Below are 22,468 nucleotides of genomic sequence, written 5' to 3' on the forward strand. Positions count from 1 at the left end.
GGCCCTACTCCCATATCCCTACACATTTACCCGCAAATCCCTCTAACCTACGCATCTCAGGACACTAAGGGGCAATTTTAGCATGGCCAATCAACGTAACACGCACATCTTTGGACTGTGGGAGGAAACCACAGTCTCCTTTTAAGAGGCTTTACAGTGAGACAGAGAACATAAGTGGAACTTCTTAGCAATTAAATGGCCATAACTTTTTACTGTAGGTTTTCCTTTTTGTTCTCATTATTAGTGGTAGATGGTTGTGAATGGGCTACAATCAAATATCCAATCTTAACTGTCGCTTCTTTAATGCCAACATGATCAACTGGATGTTAAAAGTAGCTTGTTAACAGAAAAGAGAAGAATTCTGCTGGAGTCTTGCCCAGAACTGTGGGGTTCACACAAAAAAATGCATATGTTGTGTGAAATTTATTGGTTGGACCAAAGGGTAGTTAAATGCCAAGCATAAGGCGATCCAAATGAATTAATTGGGTGGATAGATTCATCTATTAATGCAGATTTAGCAATCAAAATGAATTATGTATGCAAGAAAGGATTTAATTGAAGAAGATTTAGGGCAGGTATGGCGCTATTCTTTTCACATACTGCACAATGAGTGTCCTTTAGCTATCAGATAAATTAACTGCCAACTGTAACTTGGAATTGATTAACTCTTAAGTAAGGATGTGAAAATCTGTGAGATACCCTTGGTTTTTTCAGAAGAAAAAGACAGGAATATTAATCAGAGTCAACTTCAAGGGACATCTGTTCTGATCATAATTACCATCCAAAAAATACACAGCATGTTACTACTATATTTAAAAAAAAGATTTTCCTGATGCTGCCAGCCCCTGCAAAGCATCTCCGTATGGTTCTGTTACTGTGGTGGACTTGGAGAGTAGCTTTAGCCACACTGTTAACTACCTCAGCAAATATCTGTTTTAATAAGAATATAATAACCCTGAAACAGCTGCATGGGACTTCATATTGTTTAGTGGAAATGCTTCCACTGCCCAAAGAATTCCCCAACCTGATGTCCAGGAGCAGACGACAGTGCTCTTTGGAGGAACCATTCAACTGCTCATTATTCCTCAAAGGTAAATGCTGTATTTGCAACTTACATATGGGCCATGTGAGGTAAGAAATTAACATCCAACTATACAGTAAGGTTTACCTTTCATGATTAAATATTAATCTTTTGAGAAGTCAGCCATCATTAAATGAAAAATACATATTAACCTACTTGCCAGAAACTGATTACATTCAATAGTCAATGATCAAACCTCTCGAGTTCCATGTATTCTATTAACTTCAGGTTGTATGAAATTCTGGTTTTCTGAATGTAGCGACTATATTCGTATTATGAATGTTAGTGTGCAAGTTTGGAATTCATAACTCCATTTTAAGTGAATTTTAATATCTTGTCTGCCTTATGTCCAAAAACCTGTAGAAAACTTTCATAAACAACTGGATTGCATTTAGCTCAGACTTTCACTAATCTAGATTATGTAAATTGGTTGTTTTTTTAAGACGAAGGTATTGAAAGCTAAACATAATATTTTATGTAGAGCCAAAATGTTAGTTATAAACCCACAGTAGAGACAGAGTGACTGAGAGTGGTGTTGAAGTTCACTTTTAGCAATGAAACGGTAAGTTTTTGTTTTTCTTGGTTTGTAAACTAGCTCCTGAAATTATGATACAGAAGTTTGGATTCTTCCTAAAAATGTTAAAAGCATCTTAATGCAGCTAATTTTTTTGAATTAAAAAGGTTTTAGAAATAAAATCAATTAGATTGTTGATTTTTATAAAGAAAATGAGAATATGTAATCAACATCCTATGACCAATGCTGCTTGGATGGATATTGTTTCAAGCACTCCCAAGTACAGTTAAAATCTGAAGGGCCCAGGAAACTTTGCATATCCCTTGAAACCTTTTCTTACAAAATCTTCAACCTGGAGAACTACTGAGCTGTGTGAGTGAAACAAATTCTATGAAGGACAATAAAATCATCTGGTTGCACACTTTGTAAAGGCAGCATTGGGACAACTTGTGTTTTCATTTGTGATGCCTTATAAATTGAATATCAGCTCCTCCATCACCAGTGCAGGTTGTTCTGCTCTGAGATACTTGCGTTTTTACTGTGGGGTGGCTTTACAGCAAGCTTACTTTGCAGCATTCATCTATCCTGGAAGAAATGTTTGACTCTGCACTTAATCGTATAAAACCTTTCTTTCCTAAATCTCCTAAAACAATATTTCATTCAAACATTTCTGCTTGAACTTTAAGCAGAGCAGATGAACCCACAGAAAATATTACACGGTGTTATTATAGATGGGAACTAGTCTGAGTGGCAGAAGGAACTGCAACAGGCTATTTAGGATCTGATCCAGCAAAAAATTATTAAAGAATTCAAGATGAGCGATTAGTGAGTTATCTGCCAGCTTTTCCCGAGCTGTAAAACAAGTGACTCGCCTCCAGCTAGTTGTGATTGAAATTTTCCAGCTCTGGTACAAGTGGAAAGGAGTAATATATACACCATACGTGAATGAATCCCCACCTTTATGCCTGCTGTATACTGTACATAGAGGATTTGAGAGTGAAACCTATCTGACTCATACAATGCCAGATGTGAGTGAATTGTTACCTTTTTACCTGGCCTATACTTGATTTGCATGTACTTTGGGAATTAATGGTTATAAATAAATAAACTTCATTGCTTATGCGCTACAGACCATTTAGGTTGGCACAGAGAGGTAAGCTTATACAGTGCAATTGCACACATGGGACTCATCTGCAGTTTATGGCTTATTAAAATTCAACCTTAAAACAGTTCTGACACCGATCCAAATAATGATTTACTGATTTCCTTACTTCTTTGTAAGGAGGTTTAACATCCCGTATCATAATTTCTCCTATCTTCCTTGTGCTCCTACTTTCCTCTCGCACAGAAAGTAAGTAGAACACTGCTAAGAAATTTCTTATTCGCCCACTTCAGTGTTGATCATTAACTGCCCAGGAGGTTTTGAGTAGCATAAAGTGACCTGCCCTCCATATCTCCCTCTAGAAGGTTCCTTCCCAAGGTGGTCTAAAATGGAGGAATGTGAAAGAGTGTTTGTAACCACTGTGCTAGACCACCAGCTTATTCATATAGAGAAAACAGTGGCATACAAGTACTATTGGAGGAAGGGCCTACCTACAATCTAAAGTATTAATTGTCTCTGCCTCTTACCCATTCCGTAGCCACTACTAATAAAACATTCACATTCTTTAGAGGAAAAATACAACATTTTGTAATTGGACAAATAGATATCTGCCATTTTTGCTTTTTTAAAATTTGAAGACTTGCTCAAGGAACTTTTGCGATGGGTCCATGTTGTTTAGATTGAAATTTTTCTCATTATATTGGTGTGCATGAATTAACGTGCAGCAATGGGTAGGATTCCAATCCTTAATTATGAGAGCTGCCTGACGGTGCAGATGCAGCATAATTTACCTGAGCAAGTGTTTTTTTCTTTCCCAGTAGATAACCTGATGTGACAGGTCTCATGTAGGCTTCTTTTTCGATCCTTCAATTAGGAGAAGCTGTAAATAACATTTATTGAATTTGGGGATAAAGTTTCAGAATGAAAACCCCCGGCTTCACCTAAAGGACATCACCGCCCTTTCAATTTCTGCCATATTTTATTTTGGACTGTCTTATAATGTAGCCTGGGTAACAATCAAAATTATAACTGTTTATATTTGTGACATACAGATGTAGAATGTGGTAATTAGTTATAGGACCATTTTAAAATTCTCGTTACAGCTGTTCCAATTTGCCATGAAACAAGAATGGAAGGTTTAATAATAGAAGAAAGCTTTGAGGCCCCACGGACTGGTGAAGATGTGAAGAAGCAGATGTGTCCTTACGCTGCCTTAGGAGAATGTCGATATGGTGTTAACTGTGTGTACCTCCATGGAGATGTGTGTGATATGTGTGGCTTACAGGTTCTTCATCCAACTGATGCCTCTCAGAGATCAGACCACATAAAGGCAAGTATCTGAACTGAAAAGAAGGCTATTACGTTGAGCTTAAAATATTTGGATTGATGAGATTTGTGGTGTTGCAGAATTGAGAGATTTGAAGTGTACTTTATCTATGTCAGCCTTAAGCTGTTTCATTTTTTTAAATTGTAGTTGCTCGTAACACTGATTCCCATGCAGCACATCAACATTCAGATTTGTGAATTTATTTTGTGGCCATTTTGCCACTACTTATTCATGCTTAATACTTGATAGCATTAGTAAATGAACCATTTCAGTCTGTATTTAAACTTGCTGTTGGTTTGCTTTTATGGAATATATCCATATATAGTGGTTATGATCATAAATTACCAAAGTCCGTGTTGAGTTCAAGCTTACTATCTCGGACATGCCTGCAGTTGTAGGTTTCCTCTCCACACGCCAACCACCTCCCTCCATCCATAACTTGTGAAAAAAAACACCTGTAATGTGCAGACTGTAATAACTCTAAATCATTACGTTTTTGGGAGCTGCTGCAACTTTGTGCCGCACATCATCAAATATCAGTACTGTAGTTTCTAATTATACTAAAGAATGTTTAAGAAAATGGGTTTATTTGGAGAAAGGGGATTGTTTTGAATTACATGCCATTCTTCATCTTTATTTTCCATAAATCACATGAGCTAATAGCAGGAATAGCCAGGAACAAAAGCCCCTTGGGAGCACTTTGGGTATTAAGACCTTTCTTTCTCGTGTTTCACAAAGGGTTGATGTGGTGGTCCTTGTCTGGGACAAGCATAGCCTGTATAAAATAGCATTTGTTTTTGATTTTTGCTTTTTGTTTTTTTGTGTGTTTTTCAGCTTGGAAAGCAGTTTGTCTTTGATAATGAAATTTCTTGAACAATCATGTAGTCCAAGTAAAGCATCCCCTCTATCTGGGCTTCAGTTGTGTCAGGCATTCATGTTGCTATCATTGTGTCTTATTTTTTGGGGGCTTCTCTCCTTATACCAGAAAAGCTATTTTTCAGCTGTAAGATCACATACACCAACCCATATCTCAGCATCTGACCAAGCAATCTTTAAGAAATGGTGGGTGATGAGGGAGTTGTTTCTATATTTTCGTACATTATGTTTTATAACTACCAGTTTTGTTCTTTTTCTTCGAGAATAGTATCTTTATGTATAGAAAGTAAAATATATAAGGGATATTTATGCCGTTTGTGACTTTGTATAGTTCAGTCTATTAAAGCAGAGTTGTCTCAACATTTTGAATATTTATCACCATTTTGAGCCTAAGCAGATCACTCAATAAGACACTTTGTATTTTTGCCTTTTTTGTCCCAAAATCTTTTAGTTGAGAACATATCCACTATTTTTCCAACTGACCATCTTAATTGTTCAATATTTATGAAGGCCCATATGCTATACATCACTACCTTCCATACCATATCCCCTTTTTGTTTTAAAGTTTATTTATTAGTGTCACAAGTAGGCTTACATTAACACTACAATGAAGTTACTGTGAAAATCCCCCAGCCGGCACACTCCAGCACCTGTTTGGGTACACTGCGGGAGAATTTAGCATGGCCAGTGCACCTAACCAGCATGTCTTTTGGACTTTGGGAGGAAACCGGAGCACTTTTGCTGATAGTCTGTATTTTTTCACTGTAAAAAGTAAGCTTTCAATCAAGATGATCTAATGTGTTTGTCAGTACAGTCTTGCAACTTGCAGGTTCCTTGAAACTTGCAAAATTAGTTTTATCCCCTTACAAAAAGTATTTTCCCAGACTGAATCTGGGAATAAAATACAATTCCTCCTGAGTATATCTTGCTTCCGGATTTAAGAGCTTCATTTCGGCATAACTCTGATGCATAGCTGCTGTGTACTTAACACAAAGACAAAAAATATGGTTATATTTTAAATTTCCAAGTGCTAGATTCATAAAGGAAAAGTGCAAGAACAGGGTGCAGACACAGGATGATGTGAATGATAAATTAGAGTTGACAATGCTTTAAGAAAGAGAACAATTTGCAATATTGTAGATAAGATAGTTAATTAGGTTGGTGCAGTAATTTACCTAATTTGGAACATTTACGGAATCATGTGGTTGAAAATCATTTGGGGAGTAAACTAAGCACTTAGCTGTCTCAAAGATTCCATCAGGTTTATAAAGAAATAAATTTAATATTCCGTTTATCTGTTGGTCCCCTAAATCCCAGGGATTCAGTGAAATCCCAGATCTTCTGTCGCTTGGATGAGTTTCTAACAGAATTAAGATATTCAGTCATTTAATTCAAAATGACTTGAGCAATCTTTCCAGAAGATTATTTTGCACGCACACGTCACAGGTGTCACTTGTTTCATTTTGTAGAAGATCATTGGGTTTTGTAGTCAAAAATAAGAAATTTTCCAGCTTCACACTCCAACCGCTCATTCAGTTATTGTCAGTGATCCTACTTCATCTTGCTAGCTGAGTAACTGTTAAGCTATCCTGTTAAGTTCATCATCAGAACTTTCCCTCTTCTTCTCTGTGTGAGAGTTAAAACAGGGATCCATGCTGCAAGTTCCAGCTGTGTCTGAATATCTCCCCTTTCTTGCTAACTTCAGAGAAGGTACCTTAAATGTGAGGTTCTTTGAAATTTCTTATCTTTCAATTGCCGCCTTTCCAGTGGAGGATTCTTCACGAGTCAACATCGACCAGAAATCTGAGGGTATTAACAGATCATAACTTGCAGTCTGATATTGGCCCTTTACACCAAGAATAAAGGAAGCTTCCGCTTTGATTTGGTGTGCCCAATATGAGTGTTCTTTCATATTCAGATATGCAGTTCAAATTACAGCCTTCATCACTATATCTGACATTGGTAATGAATATATCCCTGTGGATTTGGGGTCATATACAGAGTACATGGATCCAATATACTAAATTCCATTGGAGACCTGATCACACCAACCTGTTCGGTGCTTTGTCCCGAACAGCTAGTCTTGTTAGACTACGGTTAAATATTAGTTCAATATGGCTGTTGCATAATATAAGAAATACAAAGGAGCTTGTTTGCAAGCCTTGAGGAAGACAATTTGATTAAAATATGTTGAATAAATTGAAGTTCCATACATTTGGTACAGCACAAGCTATGATTCCCTTCCAAGAGTCAGTGATATGAATGATGTACAAGGAAAATTGAGCAAATTTGATTACTACTGGTTTTAGTTATTTCATCTCTTACAGCCATAATCTTTTCAATTTTTAAAATCGTATTATTTTTAGCACTTTTAATAGGGAGAGTGGTCTGACAATATTTGAGTAATGGATTTTTTCTGTTCTAACAATGTGATTTACAATATTTTAATTTGACTTGGCAAATTTGAGAAGTGCAAATCCAACTGAACTAATTAAATTGCAACATTAGTACATTTTTCTGCTGTGTTCTTTATCACAGGCTTGCATTGAGGCTCATGAAAAAGACATGGAGCTATCTTTTGCCATTCAACGTAGTAAGGATATCATATGTGGCATCTGCATGGAAATAATATATGAGAAAACAAATGCAAGTGAGCGACGTTTTGGAATCCTGTCCAATTGCAGTCATACCTACTGTCTCAATTGCATTCGAAAGTGGAGGAGTGCCAAGCAGTTTGAGAACAAGATTGTAAAGTAAGTCATTAAAACCAAAATACTGTGTAAGCTGGAAAGTTAAAATCCACAGGTCTGGCAGCATCTGTGGAGAGAGGAACAGAGTTAATGTTTTGAGTTGAATATGACTTCTATTTCTCTTCTATCTCTTCGGGTCTGAAGAAGTGTCCTATTTGACTCAAAACGTTAACTCTGTCTCTCTACAGATGCTGCCAGACCTGCTGAGGATTTCCAACACTTTGTTTTATTTCTGCGAAGTATGTCTTTTGACCCTAGTTTGTAGAAATGTGTATTCATTTTGCTGTTTACAATCCATAAAATACATTGTTGTTCCTTTTAGGGTTTAATTTATTAGAAAATTGTTTTGCTCTTTAAGAACATTTTTCATTCATTTTGGAATTGGGATAACATCCCTTTGCTAAAGCTTAATATTGAAAGAAAATAAGTTGTCTCCCAGTACCAGAACAATAACTGCATTCTTTACTTTATTAAATACGCTTACCTGTGCCAATATAGTGTTACTGAATTGAGGTCTGTTGCGAAGTTTGTTTTGAGAGTTTATGAATCCATAATCTGATGTTGATGGTAAATTGTTTGTGAATATCTAGTGATGCCCAGATTCATGAAAGGCATCTGACAACCTTACGAGAACATCACCTTCACCCACAGAGGACTTGGATCTTGTTTCACATGGGGTTGCATTAGGTCCAACAGTTTTTTGCAGTCTTGAAATAAATAGTTTTTCCTTTTTTCTTACTTGAAGTGTTAGAGAGCTCTATACTTTGGTCGCCTTAACTTTTTTATTTTGACGTGCAGATGGGATAATTATAAATCGACAGGTCGAATGGCAGCCTTCTGCGTTGTAGCATTCTATAATTCTGTGAAATCTGTTCCGACAACTTTTGTGTTGACTTTTGACACAAAATATTTAGATCCGAAATTGTCTTCAACACCAAACAGTTGCCGTAAAAGTTAGAAATATTTAATTATTACTTACAGCCATTGAATGCTATGTGGTTAGGACAGGGGACATCTGCCGATCTAAATGGCAGGTTTTTTTCAAAACCGCAAGTAGGGCCAGGAGAGGCCTGGGGAAGTTTTTGGAGGGTTTAAAAGCGCACCAAAGTATACAGCAGGCAGCATCGTAGCGGGCAGCAGAGTGAGTGGGAAGTTGAGTGAGCTGTCAGGGCTTTGGCTCACAGGGCTTGGACGAGCAGGGGTGAGTTTTTGTTTCCTTACATTCTTATTAACTTTTCACTGTCTTATTTGACATAAAGTGTCCAGTATGAGTGTGAAACCAGTGTGTTGTTCCCAGTGTAGGATGTGGGAGGTCCTGGAGGCATCTGGCCTCCCGGACATCCACATCTGTGAGGGGTGTGTCGAGCTGCGGTTCCTGAGGGACCGTGTTAGGGAGCTGGAACTGCAGCTCGAGGATCTTAGGCTGATGAGGGAGAATGAGGAGGTGATAGACAAGAGCTATCATCAGGTGGTCACACCAGGGCCACGGGAGGAGGCCAAGTGGGTGACGGCCAGGAAGGGTAAGGCTAGGGTGGTTGAGAGCACCCCAGTGGATTTGCCCCTGCACAAAAGTACTCCTGCTTGAGTACTGCTGGGGGGGACAGCCCGCCTGGGGGAAGCAGCAGTGGCCGTGTCTCCGCAGTGGAGTCCAGCCCTGTAACTCAGAGGGCTAAGGAAAAGAGGAGGAAGGCGGTATTAATCGGGGACTCGATGGTGAAGGGGACAGACAGGCATTTCTGCGGAGGTAGGCGGGAGTCTCGCATGGTGGTCTGCCTCCCTGGGGCCGGGATCCAGGATGTCGCTAGTCGCGTCCCGGAAATCCTGAGGTGGGAGGGAGAGGAGCCTGAGGTAGCGGTACATATTGGTACCGCTGATGTGGGTAGGAAGGGAGAAGGGGTCATGAAAAGGGAGTACAGGGAATTAGGGAGACAGCTGAGAAAGAGGAAAGCAAAGGTAGTAATCTCAGGATTACTGCCTGTGCCACGGGAAGGTGAGGGCAGGAATGGAGTGAGGTGGAGGATGAATGTGTGGCTGAGGGACTGGTGCAGGGGGCAGGGATTCAGGTTCCTGGACCATTGGGACCTCTTTAGGGGCAGGGGTGATCTGTATACAAAAAACGGGTGGAACTTGAATCACGGGGACCAATATCCTGGCCGGTAGGTTGGCTAAGGCTACTGGGGAGTATTTAAACTAGATAGGTTGGGGGGAGGGGAGCTAGAAGAGTTGACTAGGATCAAGGAACTAATTGATGGGGGGGAGGATGCAGGGGTAAGGGGAATTACAAAATTAATGGTAGAGGAGAGGGTGCAAGTGAATGAAGGCGGTAATTTAGATAAGGGAGTAGAGGGAGAGGGTGTTCGCGACTCATCAAAGCGGGTCCAGATAAAAGCTGGAATAAGGACACTTTGCCTGAATGCACGAAGCATTCGGAACAAGGTAAATGAGTTGATGGTGCAAATCAGCACAAGTGGGTACGATCTAGTGGCCATTACAGAAACGTGGCTGAAAGGTGACCAGGACTGGGAGATGAATATCCAGGGGTATCAGGCGTTTAGGAAGAATAGACAGGAAGGAAAAGGTGGTGGGGTCGCGCTATTAATAAGAGATAATATCAGGGTAGTACTGAGGGATGACATAGGCTCTGAGGAACAAAACGTGGAATCATTATGGGTAGAGATGAGGAATAGTAGAGGGAGAAAGACACTAGTAGGTGTGGTATATAGGCCCCCAAATAATAACGTTGAGGTAGGGAGGGCTATAAACAAGCAGATAAGGGATGCGTGTAAAAACAGAACGGCAATAATCATGGGGGACTTCAACATGCACATTGACTGGCAGACTCAAGTCGGTAAGGGTGGAATGGAGGAAGAGTTCTTAGAATGCTGTCGGGATAGTTTCCTTGAACAGCATGTTACGGAACCGACGAGGGAACGAGCTATTTTGGATCTGGTATTGTGTAACGAGGTAGGTAGAATTAAGGATCTTATTGTGAAGGACCCTCTTGGGCCTAGTGACCACAATATGGTCGAATTTCTGATTCAGATGGAAGAGGAGAAAGTTTGGTCCCAAACCAGTGTCCTCTGTTTGAACAGAGGGAAATATGATAGGATGAGGGATGAATTGGCTAAGGTAGACTGGGAGAGCAGGCTGGCAGGTAGGATAGCTGAGGAACAGTGGAGGATTTTTAAGGAGATCCTTTTCAGTTCTCAGCAAAAATATATTCCAGCAAAAAACAAGGATTGTAAGAAAAGGGAGAACCAGCCGTGGATAACGAAGTAAATAAAGGAGAGTATTAAAATAAAAACAGCTGCGTACAGAGTGGCCAAAAATAGTGGAGAAACAAGTGATTGGGAAAAATTTAAGAAACAACAAAGAGAGACTAAGAAAGCGATAAAGAAAGGAAGGATAGACTATGAAGCTAGGCTAGCAATTAATATAAAAAATGATAGTAAAAGTTTTTATAAATATATAAAAAGGAATAGAGTGGCTAGAGTGAATGTTGGACCCTTGGAGGACGAGAGGGGGGAGTTAATAGTGGGAAATGAGGATATGGCTGAGTCTTTAAATACGTTTTTTGTGTCGGTCTTCACGGTGGAGGACACAGATAGTTTGCCAAATATTAACGATAGAGGGTTGGCAGCAGGAGAAATACTTAATACAATTAATGTTACCAGAGAGGCAGTGCTGGGTAGACTAATGGGACTGAAGGTGGACAAGTCCCCGGGTCCGGATGGAATGCATCCCAGGGTAGTGAAAGAAATGTCAGAGGTAATAGTGGATGCGTTAGTGATTATTTATCAAAACTCGTTGCATTCTGGGGTAGTGCCGGTTGATTGGAAAACGGCTAATGTTACGCCGCTGTTTAAAAAAGGAAGGAGACAAAAGACGGGTAACTATAGGCCGGTCAGCTTAACGTCTGTAGTAGGGAAAATGCTGGAATCCATTATTAAAGAGGAGATAGCAGGGCATCTGGATAGAAATGGTTCGATCAATCAGACGCAGCATGGATTCATGAGGGGAAAGTCGTGCTTGACGAACATGTTGGATTTTTATGAAGATGTGACTAGGGCGGTTGATGGAGGAGAACCGGTGGATGCGGTGTTTTTGGATTTCCAAAAGGCGTTTGATAAGGTGCCCCATAAAAGGCTGCTGAAGAAGATTAGGGCACACGGAGTTGGGGGTAGTGTGTTAAAGTGGATTGGGGACTGGCTATCCGACAGGAAGCAAAGAGTCGGAATAAATGGGTGTTTTTCTGGTTGGAGGAAGGTAACTAGTGGCGTGCCGCAGGGATCGGTACTCGGGCCGCAACTATTTACCATTTATATAGATGATCTGGAGGAGGGGACGGAGTGTAGGGTAACGAAGTTTGCAGACGACACAAAGATAAGTGGAAAAGTGAATCGTGTGGAGGACGGAGAAGATCTGCAGAGAGATTTGGACAGGCTGAGTGAGTGGGCGAGGATATGGCAAATGGAGTATAACGTTGATAAATGCGAGGTTATACACTTTGGAGGAAATAATAACAAATGGGATTACTATCTCAATGGAAACAAATTAAAACATGCTACCGTGCAAAGGGACCTGGGGGTCCTTGTGCATGAGACGCAAAAGCCCAGTCTGCAGGTACAACAGGTGATCAAGAAGGCAAATGGGATGTTGGCCTATATTGCGAGGGGGATAGAATATAAAAGCAGGGATGTCTTGATGCACCTGTACAGGGCATTGGTGAGGCCGCAGCTGGAATACTGTGTGCAGTATTGGTCCCCTTATATGAGGAAGGATATATTGGCATTGGAGGGAGTGCAGAGAAGGTTCACCAGGTTGATACCGGAGATGAGGGGTTTGGATTATGAGGAGAGGCTGAGGAGATTGGGTTTGTACTCGTTGGAGTTTAGAAGGATGAGGGGGGATCTTATGGAGACTTATAAGATAATGCGGGGGCTGGATAGGGTGGAGGCGGAGAGATTCTTTCCACTTAGTAAGGAAGTTAAAACTAGAGGACACAGACTCAAAATAAAGGGGGGTCGGTTTAAGACAGAGTTGAGGAGGAACAACTTCTCCCAGAGGCTGGTGAATCTCTGGAATTCTCTGCCCACTGAGGTGGTGGAGGCTACCTCGCTGAATATGTTTAAAGCGCGGATGGATGGATTCCTGATCGGTAAGGGAATTAAGGGTTATGGGGATCAGGCGGGTAAGTGGTACTGATCCACATCAGATCAGCCATGATCTTATTGAATGGCGGGGCAGGCTCGAGGGGCTAGATGGCCTACTCCTGCTCCTATTTCTTATGTTCTTATGTTCTTATGTGTCAGTGATGATGTAGCCCCTCAATGCCTTTGTGCTCTGTGCCTTAGATTCACTTCTACAATAAGTCACAACAGAATCTCTTTCTCCCCTCTCTTTTTACATGATAATTTGTTTTAGGAAGCTGAATGAACAAAGATCATATTTATATGCCTGATGTGTGTAGAGACTTTGCTCTTTGATTTTTATACTTGACCTGACACAAACTTGAGTCTTCCGTTTGGTTGGTGTTCAATTTCAAAATCCATAGAGTTTTACAGCACAGGAAGAGGCCCTCTAGCCCATCGTGTCTGTGTCAGTTATCCAACACCAATCTATTCCAGTTCCATTCTCCTGCACTTGGTCTGTAGCCTTGTATGCTATGGTGTTTCAAGTGCTCATCTAAATGTTGAGAGGGTTCCTTTCTCTACCAGGTTCCAGATTCCCACCACCCGCTGGGTGAAAAGATTTTTCCTCAAATCCCCTCTACGTCTCCTGCTCCTTACCTTAAATCCATGCCTCCTGGCTATTGACCCCTCTAAGGGGAAAAGTTTCTTCCTATCTACGTTCCTCATTTTGTACACCTCAATGAGATCCCCCTTCAGCCTTCTGTGCTGTAAGGAAAACAGCCCCAGCCTAACCAACCTCACTTCATAGTTGAAACGCTCCAGCCCTGGCAACATCTTGGTGCATCTCTACACATTCTTTCCAGTGCAATCACATCCTTCCTATAGTGCAGCGACCAGAACTGCACACACTACTCTAGCTGTGGCTTTTTAATGAGCGTTTTATGCAACTCCATCATAACCTCCCTGTTCTTGTATTCTACTCCTCTGCTAATAAATGCAAGTATCCCATATGTCTTCTTAACTACCTTATCTACCTGTCCTATCACAGTCTTGCTATAGCTCTCTGTCAAAAGAATATGACCTTGTCTGGAGAACTTCTAATTTATTTCTTTATGACAGTATATGTGTTATGACCTTATTTTCAGGTTTAAAAGACTTAAATTTATGTCTTCTATGAGGACAATCTGATTTCTGGTATAACCATACAATGTCTTTTTAATTCACGTAGTCATTGCTTACCAACAAAATTGCTAACTGCATGCTTGCAGTTATCTACTGAAAAATATAATGCAATTAGTCCTTTGGCAGTCAGGTGATTGCATTTTTGCAGCTAGAATCACAGTAGACAGTTTCATCCTGACTTCTCTCATCAGCATTAAATTAAGCTGCAGTAAAAATAATTATTTCAGCTAGATAGGGTATAGATCATTGTATAGAGGTGAGAATTGTTTTACATTGAGAAATAGTTTGTTGCAACAATGTTTTGGGAAAAGAATAGAAATGTTTCAATGTGGCTAGGGTACAATTAAATGTTACTCATTTCCTTTGGCATTAAATAATGGCTATCCCTGAAACATAAGTAAATTGCAGACAAGCTTTTAAAAGTAACATTTCTGTCGGTCAAAGCTTACATCTAAAACTGTCTAGAAATTATCAATAATACTTCCTGCCCATCTTTCTGGATACTCCATGATAAATCCCTCCAATCAGGTTTATGTCCATGCCAAGTATCAAAGAGCTCTTATCAAAGTCACAAATGGCTACCTATGTATCTGACCAACGTAAGCTACCCCTTCTCATCCTCCTCGACCTCCTTGAAGCTTTTGGCACAATTGATCACACCATCCTCCTCCAGCTCCACCTCGGCATTTGCCAGCCTCACTTGCCTGTCTAATTGTGGCATCACAATCAGTTGGTTCTCTTGTCATTCACATGCAACTACCTCTGTTGTCTGCCGAGGACCTATCCATAGAACCATAATTTAAAGTTAAAGTTTGAAGTTTTTATCTATCAATGCAAAAGGAGGCTAATTGGCCCATTGAGGCTGCAAGCCATTCCCCATCCTATCCCTGTGCACTACCTAACCTACACATCTTTGGACATTAGCATGGCCAATCCACCTGACCTGCACATCTTTGGACTTGACTCTCTCCTATTTCTCATCTACATGCTGCTTCTTGGCAACATCATCCAAAAATGTCAGTATGATGGCGGCATCAGTTAGATCTCGCCTCCGCTTCTCTAATCCTCCGTTGTCTCTAAATCATCAGACTGCTTGGTCCGACATCCAGTAATAGATGCGTAGAAATTTTCTTAAGCTAAATTCAGGGAAGACTGAAGCCACGGTCTTGGGTCCCTTCCAAAAACTGCACTCTCTTTCCCTACAACTGTTGTCTAACCAGACTTTTTATTCATGGGATGTGTGTGTCACTGGCTAGGCCAGCACTTACTGCCTATTCCTAAATGCCCTTGACTTTGCAACCTTTTTTCATATTTGACCCTGAGATAAGCTTTCAACCACATATCTGCATTGCTGCTAAGACCGCCTGTTTCCACCTCAGGAACATCGAGCAGAGCCCCTGCCTCAGCTCATCTGCTGCTGAAACCATCATCCCTCTAAATTTGACGAATCTAACAAACTCCTCCCACATTTTGCCCTCTAAGGTGGAAACAGAGATGAGTTCTAAAGTAATTGATAATCAGATGAACAATATTATGATTGATTAACAATGATAACTTGGGAAAATTTGCTAGATTAAAAGAGAAAAGTGCGAAATCCCGCTAAGGTATATCCTGGGATGTTGATGAGGAAGAAAATTGCTGAGCTGCTAGAAATTATATTTCCAGGTGCTATTGAGTTTGGATGCCAGAAGACTTGCCATTATAATACACCTTTTTTTAAAAAGAGAAACACAACCAGTCTGAAGAATTATAGGCTAGTTATTTATCTTAATATCTATGCTAGGGAAATTTTACAGTCTTTAAGGTTGGAATGATCAGATATTTCGATAAAGAAAATAGTTGGTGGCCAGTTCAGATTTTAAAAGAAGCAATTGCACTTTGTCAAACCTCATGAGGCTATTGGAGGAGATATCAGATTTAGTAGATGGGGGCAATATAAAATACCTAAACTTGAGGGAAAATTCTCACAAAGTACCACGTGACTTGGAAAAATAAATAAGTGGTATAGGATTAGAAGAGGGAGGATAGCAGACTTTAAATTTGATTTGAATTGTGAAAACCTAAAGTAGGAATTAGGGGCAATTTATCAGAGTGCTTAGAAGTGGGTAATGCCATCCCATAGCGCCTGGAGAAGCTTCTGCTCGTGATGATATCAGTGATTTTTCTACAAGCCCAGCCAGATAGTGGTGCTGTGATTTTCAGATGAAATCAAAATAGCAAGAAGCTGCAGAGGGCTAAACATCGACAAATAAATTCAATGCCAATAAGCGCTAGGTAAAATATTTTAGTTTTTCTATGAGCAGTGGGATTTGAGGGTAAAGCACAGGACTTGAAAGGTAGCACCTTGGGTAAATAAGGCTCTGGGGGGGTGGGGGGAAAACTAATGCAATTCTAGGTTTTATCACAGAGGTATAGAATGTAAAAGTTAAGAGATAATAAGCCAATATAAACCTTTAAGACCTATATTCAGTTAGGTGACCTATATTCACCTATATTCTGGCTAGGTGCATGGGCCATGCTAAATTCTCCCTCAGTGTACTCGCACAGGCGTCGGAGTGTGGTGACTAGGGGATTTTCACAGTAACTTCATTGCAGTAAGCCTACTTGTGATAGTAATAAATAAACTTTAAGAAAACAGCTATTGGCTTCATACTACAGGAAAGATGTTGAGGTTTTTGGAGAGGGTTCAGTGCAGATTTACTGGGGTGCTATCTGGCCTGAGGAAAAACAAATATAGAGGAAAACTTTTTTAAAAATAGAGTTTTATTTTGTTAATTAATAAAAAAGAGTTGCTTAAAATTAGTAAAGGATGGGACAGCATGGATAAAAGTAAACCATTTCCAATTGTCGAGCAGTTTTGGACCTAGATCAAGAAACTTCTTCACCTTGAATTCTGAACTTGGAATTTACTTTCAGGGTTAATGGTTGATGAAAAAACTGTCAACGTTCCAGATTAGATTGAGTAGGTGGATACCTGGATATGGATAATGGGACAATTAATGTGATTAAGGCCTGTGTATTCACATGAATGACAACGAATGCTGGTATTGGCTGTTTGGGCTGAATGGCTTGTTTGTGTTGCACATTCTACATATTTATGTTTTTGTGGGTGAGGTACAGGAGGGCTGCAGTTACTTGAGGGCTGCAGTTACTTGAGAACTATACCCAAGCATCATTTAAAAGTATTACGATCCCAGTGATGAAATTGTAAACGAAATTTACTGAATGACTTCCAAATTAAGATTCTACTTTTTGTAGTTTTTATATTAACTCGAATCGGGACCAACACACATTGTGTATGAATGAACAAGCAAATTAATACGGTAATTTTCACTTTACAACAAAGGTATGTCTTAACAATCACAGGCATTCGCATCACTCCTTGCACAAATGTGGCACTACGTAGCTACACAGTTCCATAATATGTTGTTCTTTATCTGTTAACTGCTTTCACTTTCGAGTTTTATAGGTATGATTATCATCAGCAAGACGCACTTCTACAAACCCACTCTCCATCAGATTAGCTTTCCTGAATTCCTTTCCAACTGACTAACCCATAACATCCTGCTCCATAGTTTGGCCACCGCTAGGGAAATCACCCAGCTCTCAGCATCTCCAAGCTATTCTCACAGCTTTCCAGATTTTTAGCAAAGCTCGGACAGTACTACCAAGAGCCCTAGTCTCCCTTTCTGCTAAACAGAAAAAGACCTCTTGACTGATTTGCTTTTCCTCCTTACAATAATTCTGTGTGCCTATTTCTGTTTCTGGCTGCTTTTTTTTTTGTGTCTGTCTCTGTGTACTGATTGCCTTCGCCCTCCAGCTCCTCTGCTTTTAGTATTTAGTTCTCCCTTTAGTATGCCTGCTACACTGCTTCTTCCTTAACTTGTTTCTTGTTGGCACTGCTTCCGAGTCAAGGGTCACCAGGTCAAATGAACCAGTATTTCTCATTATCCAAGAAAATTACAATTCATCTTCTTATCGCACAAGGGCTACAGACACATGGAAACATCACCACTTAGAAGTTCCCCTCCAAGCCACTCGCCATCCTGACTTGGAAATATATCGCTGTTCCTTCACTGTCACTGGGTCAAAATACTGGAGCTCCCTCCCTAACAGCACTGTGGGTGTTCCTACACCACATGGACTGCAGCGATTCAAGAAGGCAGCTCAGCATCACCTCAAGGGCAATTGGAGATGAGCAATAAATGCTGCTTAGCTAGTGACGACCACATCCCGTAAATTGATGTAAACTAAAAGTCTTTTTGAAGCACTCTTAAAAACAATTACGGATCTACAGAGCTTTTTAAGAAAAAATTGTAATTTCTTTCTGTATGTTTCTGGGTCAAATTCTCCACTGTGTTCAGCATCATTTAATATGTTCAGCAGTAGATGAGAGAAAAACAAACAAAATTAGACAAGGGTGTAAAATCCTCCAGCAGAAAATACAAAGGGAAGAAGCTTTCTCACATAGCAGTGCTCCTCGCTGTATAGACTATGTCAATTCCCCAAAGGTAGACAACACCGCAGGATGTTAGCTGTATGGTCTGCATAGATATCTTCAATTATAGCAATGAAGAACATCGTGTAGGTAACAGCCCACATTGCCGCTTGCCCCAGGGGATTCAATAAAAGTTTGTGTAGCATAGCTTGGAGCAGTGCTGTATCAACAATTTCTTCCCCAACAATTCTACAGGTAAACTGTTCTACAAACCAAGATGTTTTAATGGCGGTTTCTTTTTTATTGCATAATTTCAGAGGTGGATTTACAGTGCGGGGCCCCATGCTGACCTTCATTTCTGCCCCCCCCCCCATACCGCCCATTCACACTGTCGATACCATGTTTTTCCCTCTATCCTCGGCTTCCCCACACCACACTGTCCTCCTCGTGGCCGACTGCTGTGCTTCTCCCTCACCTCATGGTCTCGTGCCCGCTCTTTGGTTCTCATCCAATCCGAGTCTGATTTTGCTCTGCATTTGCTGCTGATAGGTTTACTAAATTACAGCAATTAATCAGCCCCTGATTGGATATCCTACTAACTGTCTAGCCATGTTGATGTGATGTGCACTCCAGCTGAGCCAACTCTGAGTCTTCCAGTTCCGGGTCCAGTGGTACAACAGGGCAGCCAGTGCCGGGGACCCTCCTAGGCACAGTGTGTTTTATTGTAAATTGGCCCCTGTATAATTCTCAAAATAGTTGTTATGAGTCTCAAAGCTTGAGATTCATACTTGACTTTGCTTGAGACCCAGCTCATAAATCAAGACTATTTGGATTAGTTGGCATGGTTGTAATTACAATATTAAACTAAATGAACCTTGCAAACAGATTAATCCCTTAGTGTCAGCTTACAGACATCATGAACATTAATATGATACCATGTTGAAAGTTGTCCCATTCAACACATTGTCACATCACTGATGAGGGAACTTCATGACTGGAGATGAACCTTGGTAAGATTGCAGTGAGGCATTGTTACTGAAATTCTGCCCCTCTAGCTGGTAAACCGTTGTTAATGAGGTGTGATGTATGATGAGGTCAGAAGGCTGGTGGTAATGCACTCATGATTTGTGATCAATTGTACAAATTACTATGTTGCTAGGGAGGTTAGCCTAGTATCTTCTGTGGCGAGTGAGATTTAAATCCATGTTTGTTGGTTGTCTGACTATTCAGTGATTCGGCTTCTCAGTAGAAGGGAGACAAGTGGGATTTATTTTTTAGAGTTGGAGACAATAGCAACACCTTATATTTATGCAGTATGTTTCATCTAATGAAACGTTCCAAGCTGTTTCATGAGAATGGGTAACCTTCTATCTTGTAAGACAGTTTGTGCCGGTATGGTCAACTCTATGTTAATAATCAACTGGTGTGACCCAGGAGCCTTACTCTGGCATGGCAGTCCCTGCTGCATTTGTTGTACAGGAGGACAATGGGCTGAGAAAGTGCATAATTCTCTGGCCTCTGTTTTCTCTGGGCCCTCTTTTGGCCAGCTAAAGTTTCCATTTTGCTTGCCTCTTCCAATGCCCTTCCAAGCAGTCAGCTCTTGGAGGCTCACTCCACTGGAGCATGATGAACAAAACATGACAGCCAGCCACATAAGGAGTTATTAGGCAAATGACTAAAAGTTGTTCAAAGAGTTAGCTTTTCATAAGTGTTTTCAAAGAGAAAAAGAGTAGAGAGAGAATTTCCAATCTTGGGGCCTAAGCAACTGAAGGTCCCGGAGCAATTAAGATAGAGGCCAGAATTAGAGCAGCAAAGCCATGGAGGGATTTGAAAACAAGGATGAGAATTTTAAAATCAAGATATTGCTTGAGCAGGAGCCAATGTAGGTCAGTGAGCACAGGGGTAACGGGACTTGATGCGAGTTATGGCGGCAGCAGAGTTTTGGATGGCCTCAAGTTTATGAATGATAGCGTATGGAAGATCACCAGGAGTGTGTTGGAATAGTCAAATCTAAAGGTAAGGAAGGAATGAATGAGGGATTCAGCAGCAGATGAGCTGAGACAGCTGTTGCGATATCGCTTTGAGAATATGCAAATAGAGTACAAGTGTCTTCGAGAAACCAGGATGTTAAAACAGCATGTGACTAGCAGGGTGGTGTTGTGTCTGTCTGTTAAATCTATTGGTTACACCTGTAGATTTTATATATTAGTTGTAGTCTTTAAAATAACCTATTTATAGTTGACCAATCCTGTGCGTGTGATTGGAGAGTTTACGTGAAGAAAGCAAGTAACTTGACGGGTGAAGTTGGGTGATGTTATGCCCAAAGCATTTTACAGCCAATTACGTATTTTTGAAGTGCAGTTACTGTTGTAAAGTAGGATATGTAGTGTAACGAATAGGTAGCGAGGGGACAGAGCTTGAAGTGGGGAAACTGAAGAAAATGGCTTCAGTCTTCCCAACATTTAATAGAAGGAAATTCTGTCACCCAGTACTGGATGTCAAATAAGTTGTCTGATAATTTAGCAACAGTGGAGGAGTCAAGAGAACATACTAACGTACAAAGTAGGCCATTTGGCCCCTCGAGCCTGCTCTGCGTTCAATAAGATAATGGCTGAACTGATTGTGGCCTCAACTCTGCTTTCATTTCTACCCGTTCCTTGTGCTTTTTGACTCCCTTGTCAGTCAAGGAGCTTCTCTAACTCAGCCTGAAAAATATTCAATGAGCCGTCCTCCTCTACTCTCTGGCAGGAGAATTCCACAGATCACGACGCTCTGGGGAAGAGCATTTCTCCTCATCACTATCTTAAATGGGAGACTCCTTATTTTTAAATTGTGTACCCATCTCTATTCATTTGGCTTCTGTATTCTGAAGTCGATTTTCTATCACCCTTCTCTGGTTCTGTTGAGCTGGCTTTAGTATTTTTTCTAATTTTTATTCCATCCAAAAAACTAAATTCAAATTGAATCCAATTCAAGGTCCCCACGAGAGGGACAAGAAGATCCAAGCTGGCAAGATGTCTCATTACATCCCATTGTGGATTTGATCCGTAGCTTCCTCTTAGCCCAAAGGCTGAGATGGCTTTGAAAAATTTCATCAGGCGACGCCTAGGTTGAACCTCAGGGGAGGCCCTGATCATTGACGCTACCCTAGCCTGCGAGATCAACATGCCTGATCATTAACTCCTCCCTGCCGGGTATTATTCTCTATTGTTACTCAATTTTGAGCAGACACAAAGGGACCTTTCCCTCCAGCTCCCTCACAGCCCTCAAAAACAACACCTGCCACATTTTGCTACACTGAAGAACAGAGTGCTCCCTTTCTCTCTCAATTTCTAAACTTGTTGCTGGGACAGATAGCTTAGGTTTCAGCAGAGACTGAAGTTCTCCCCTAAATAGCCAAACATTTTTTTCAACATGAAATCTATGCACAGCTCCCCTCCAGGCACAGAAATATTAAGTTAAACCTACCTAAATCTATACCCTACTTCTAACATTTTACCCATCCAAATATAAATCACTTAAATCTATTTTTGGGTTTCTTAACACTTAACTAAGCCAATTATATCCTTTCTTAAATAATCCTGAAACGGTGCCCCTTGTTCTAGATTCCCTCACATGAGAAACATCGTCTCAGCATTTATCCTGTCAAGCCCCCAAAGAATCTTGTATGTTTTAACAAGATTACTTCTCACCTAAACTCCAATGAGTATAGGCCAAACTTGTTCATCCTTTCCACATAAGACGATCCCTTCATCACAGGAATCAACCGAGTGAACCTTCTCTGAATTGCATCTATTGCAATTATGTCCATCCTTAAGATCAAAATTCTACAGCACTTTAGATGTGGTCTCACCAATACCCTTGTATAACTGTAGCAAACATTCCAACTTTTATATTCCATTTCCCTTGGAAAAAAATAACATTCCATTTGTCTACCTGATCACTTGCTGTACCTACATACTAAGCTTCATGTACCTGGCCATCCAGATCCCTCTGTCAATGTTCTACAATCTCGCCCTATTTAAATAATATGCTGATTTTTCATTCATCTTGCCAAAGTGGACAA

At 40.5% G+C, this 22,468-nt stretch overlaps 1 protein-coding gene across 1 annotated transcript in view; it reads left to right on the top strand.

The window, feature by feature from the left end:
- The window catches only part of mkrn1 (makorin, ring finger protein, 1), an 82,728-nt gene that overhangs the window by 45,760 nt on the left and 14,500 nt on the right, over window positions 1-22,468 (top strand). Inside the window, exons 4-5 of the mRNA XM_078220054.1 lie at window positions 3,801-4,027; window positions 7,439-7,653. Coding sequence (XP_078076180.1) covers window positions 3,801-4,027; window positions 7,439-7,653 — 442 coding nt within the window. The remainder of the gene's footprint in view (window positions 1-3,800; window positions 4,028-7,438; window positions 7,654-22,468) is intronic.

Source organism: Mustelus asterias, chromosome 9 (genome assembly GCF_964213995.1).
Source record: "Mustelus asterias chromosome 9, sMusAst1.hap1.1, whole genome shotgun sequence".
NCBI lineage: Eukaryota > Metazoa > Chordata > Chondrichthyes > Carcharhiniformes > Triakidae > Mustelus > Mustelus asterias.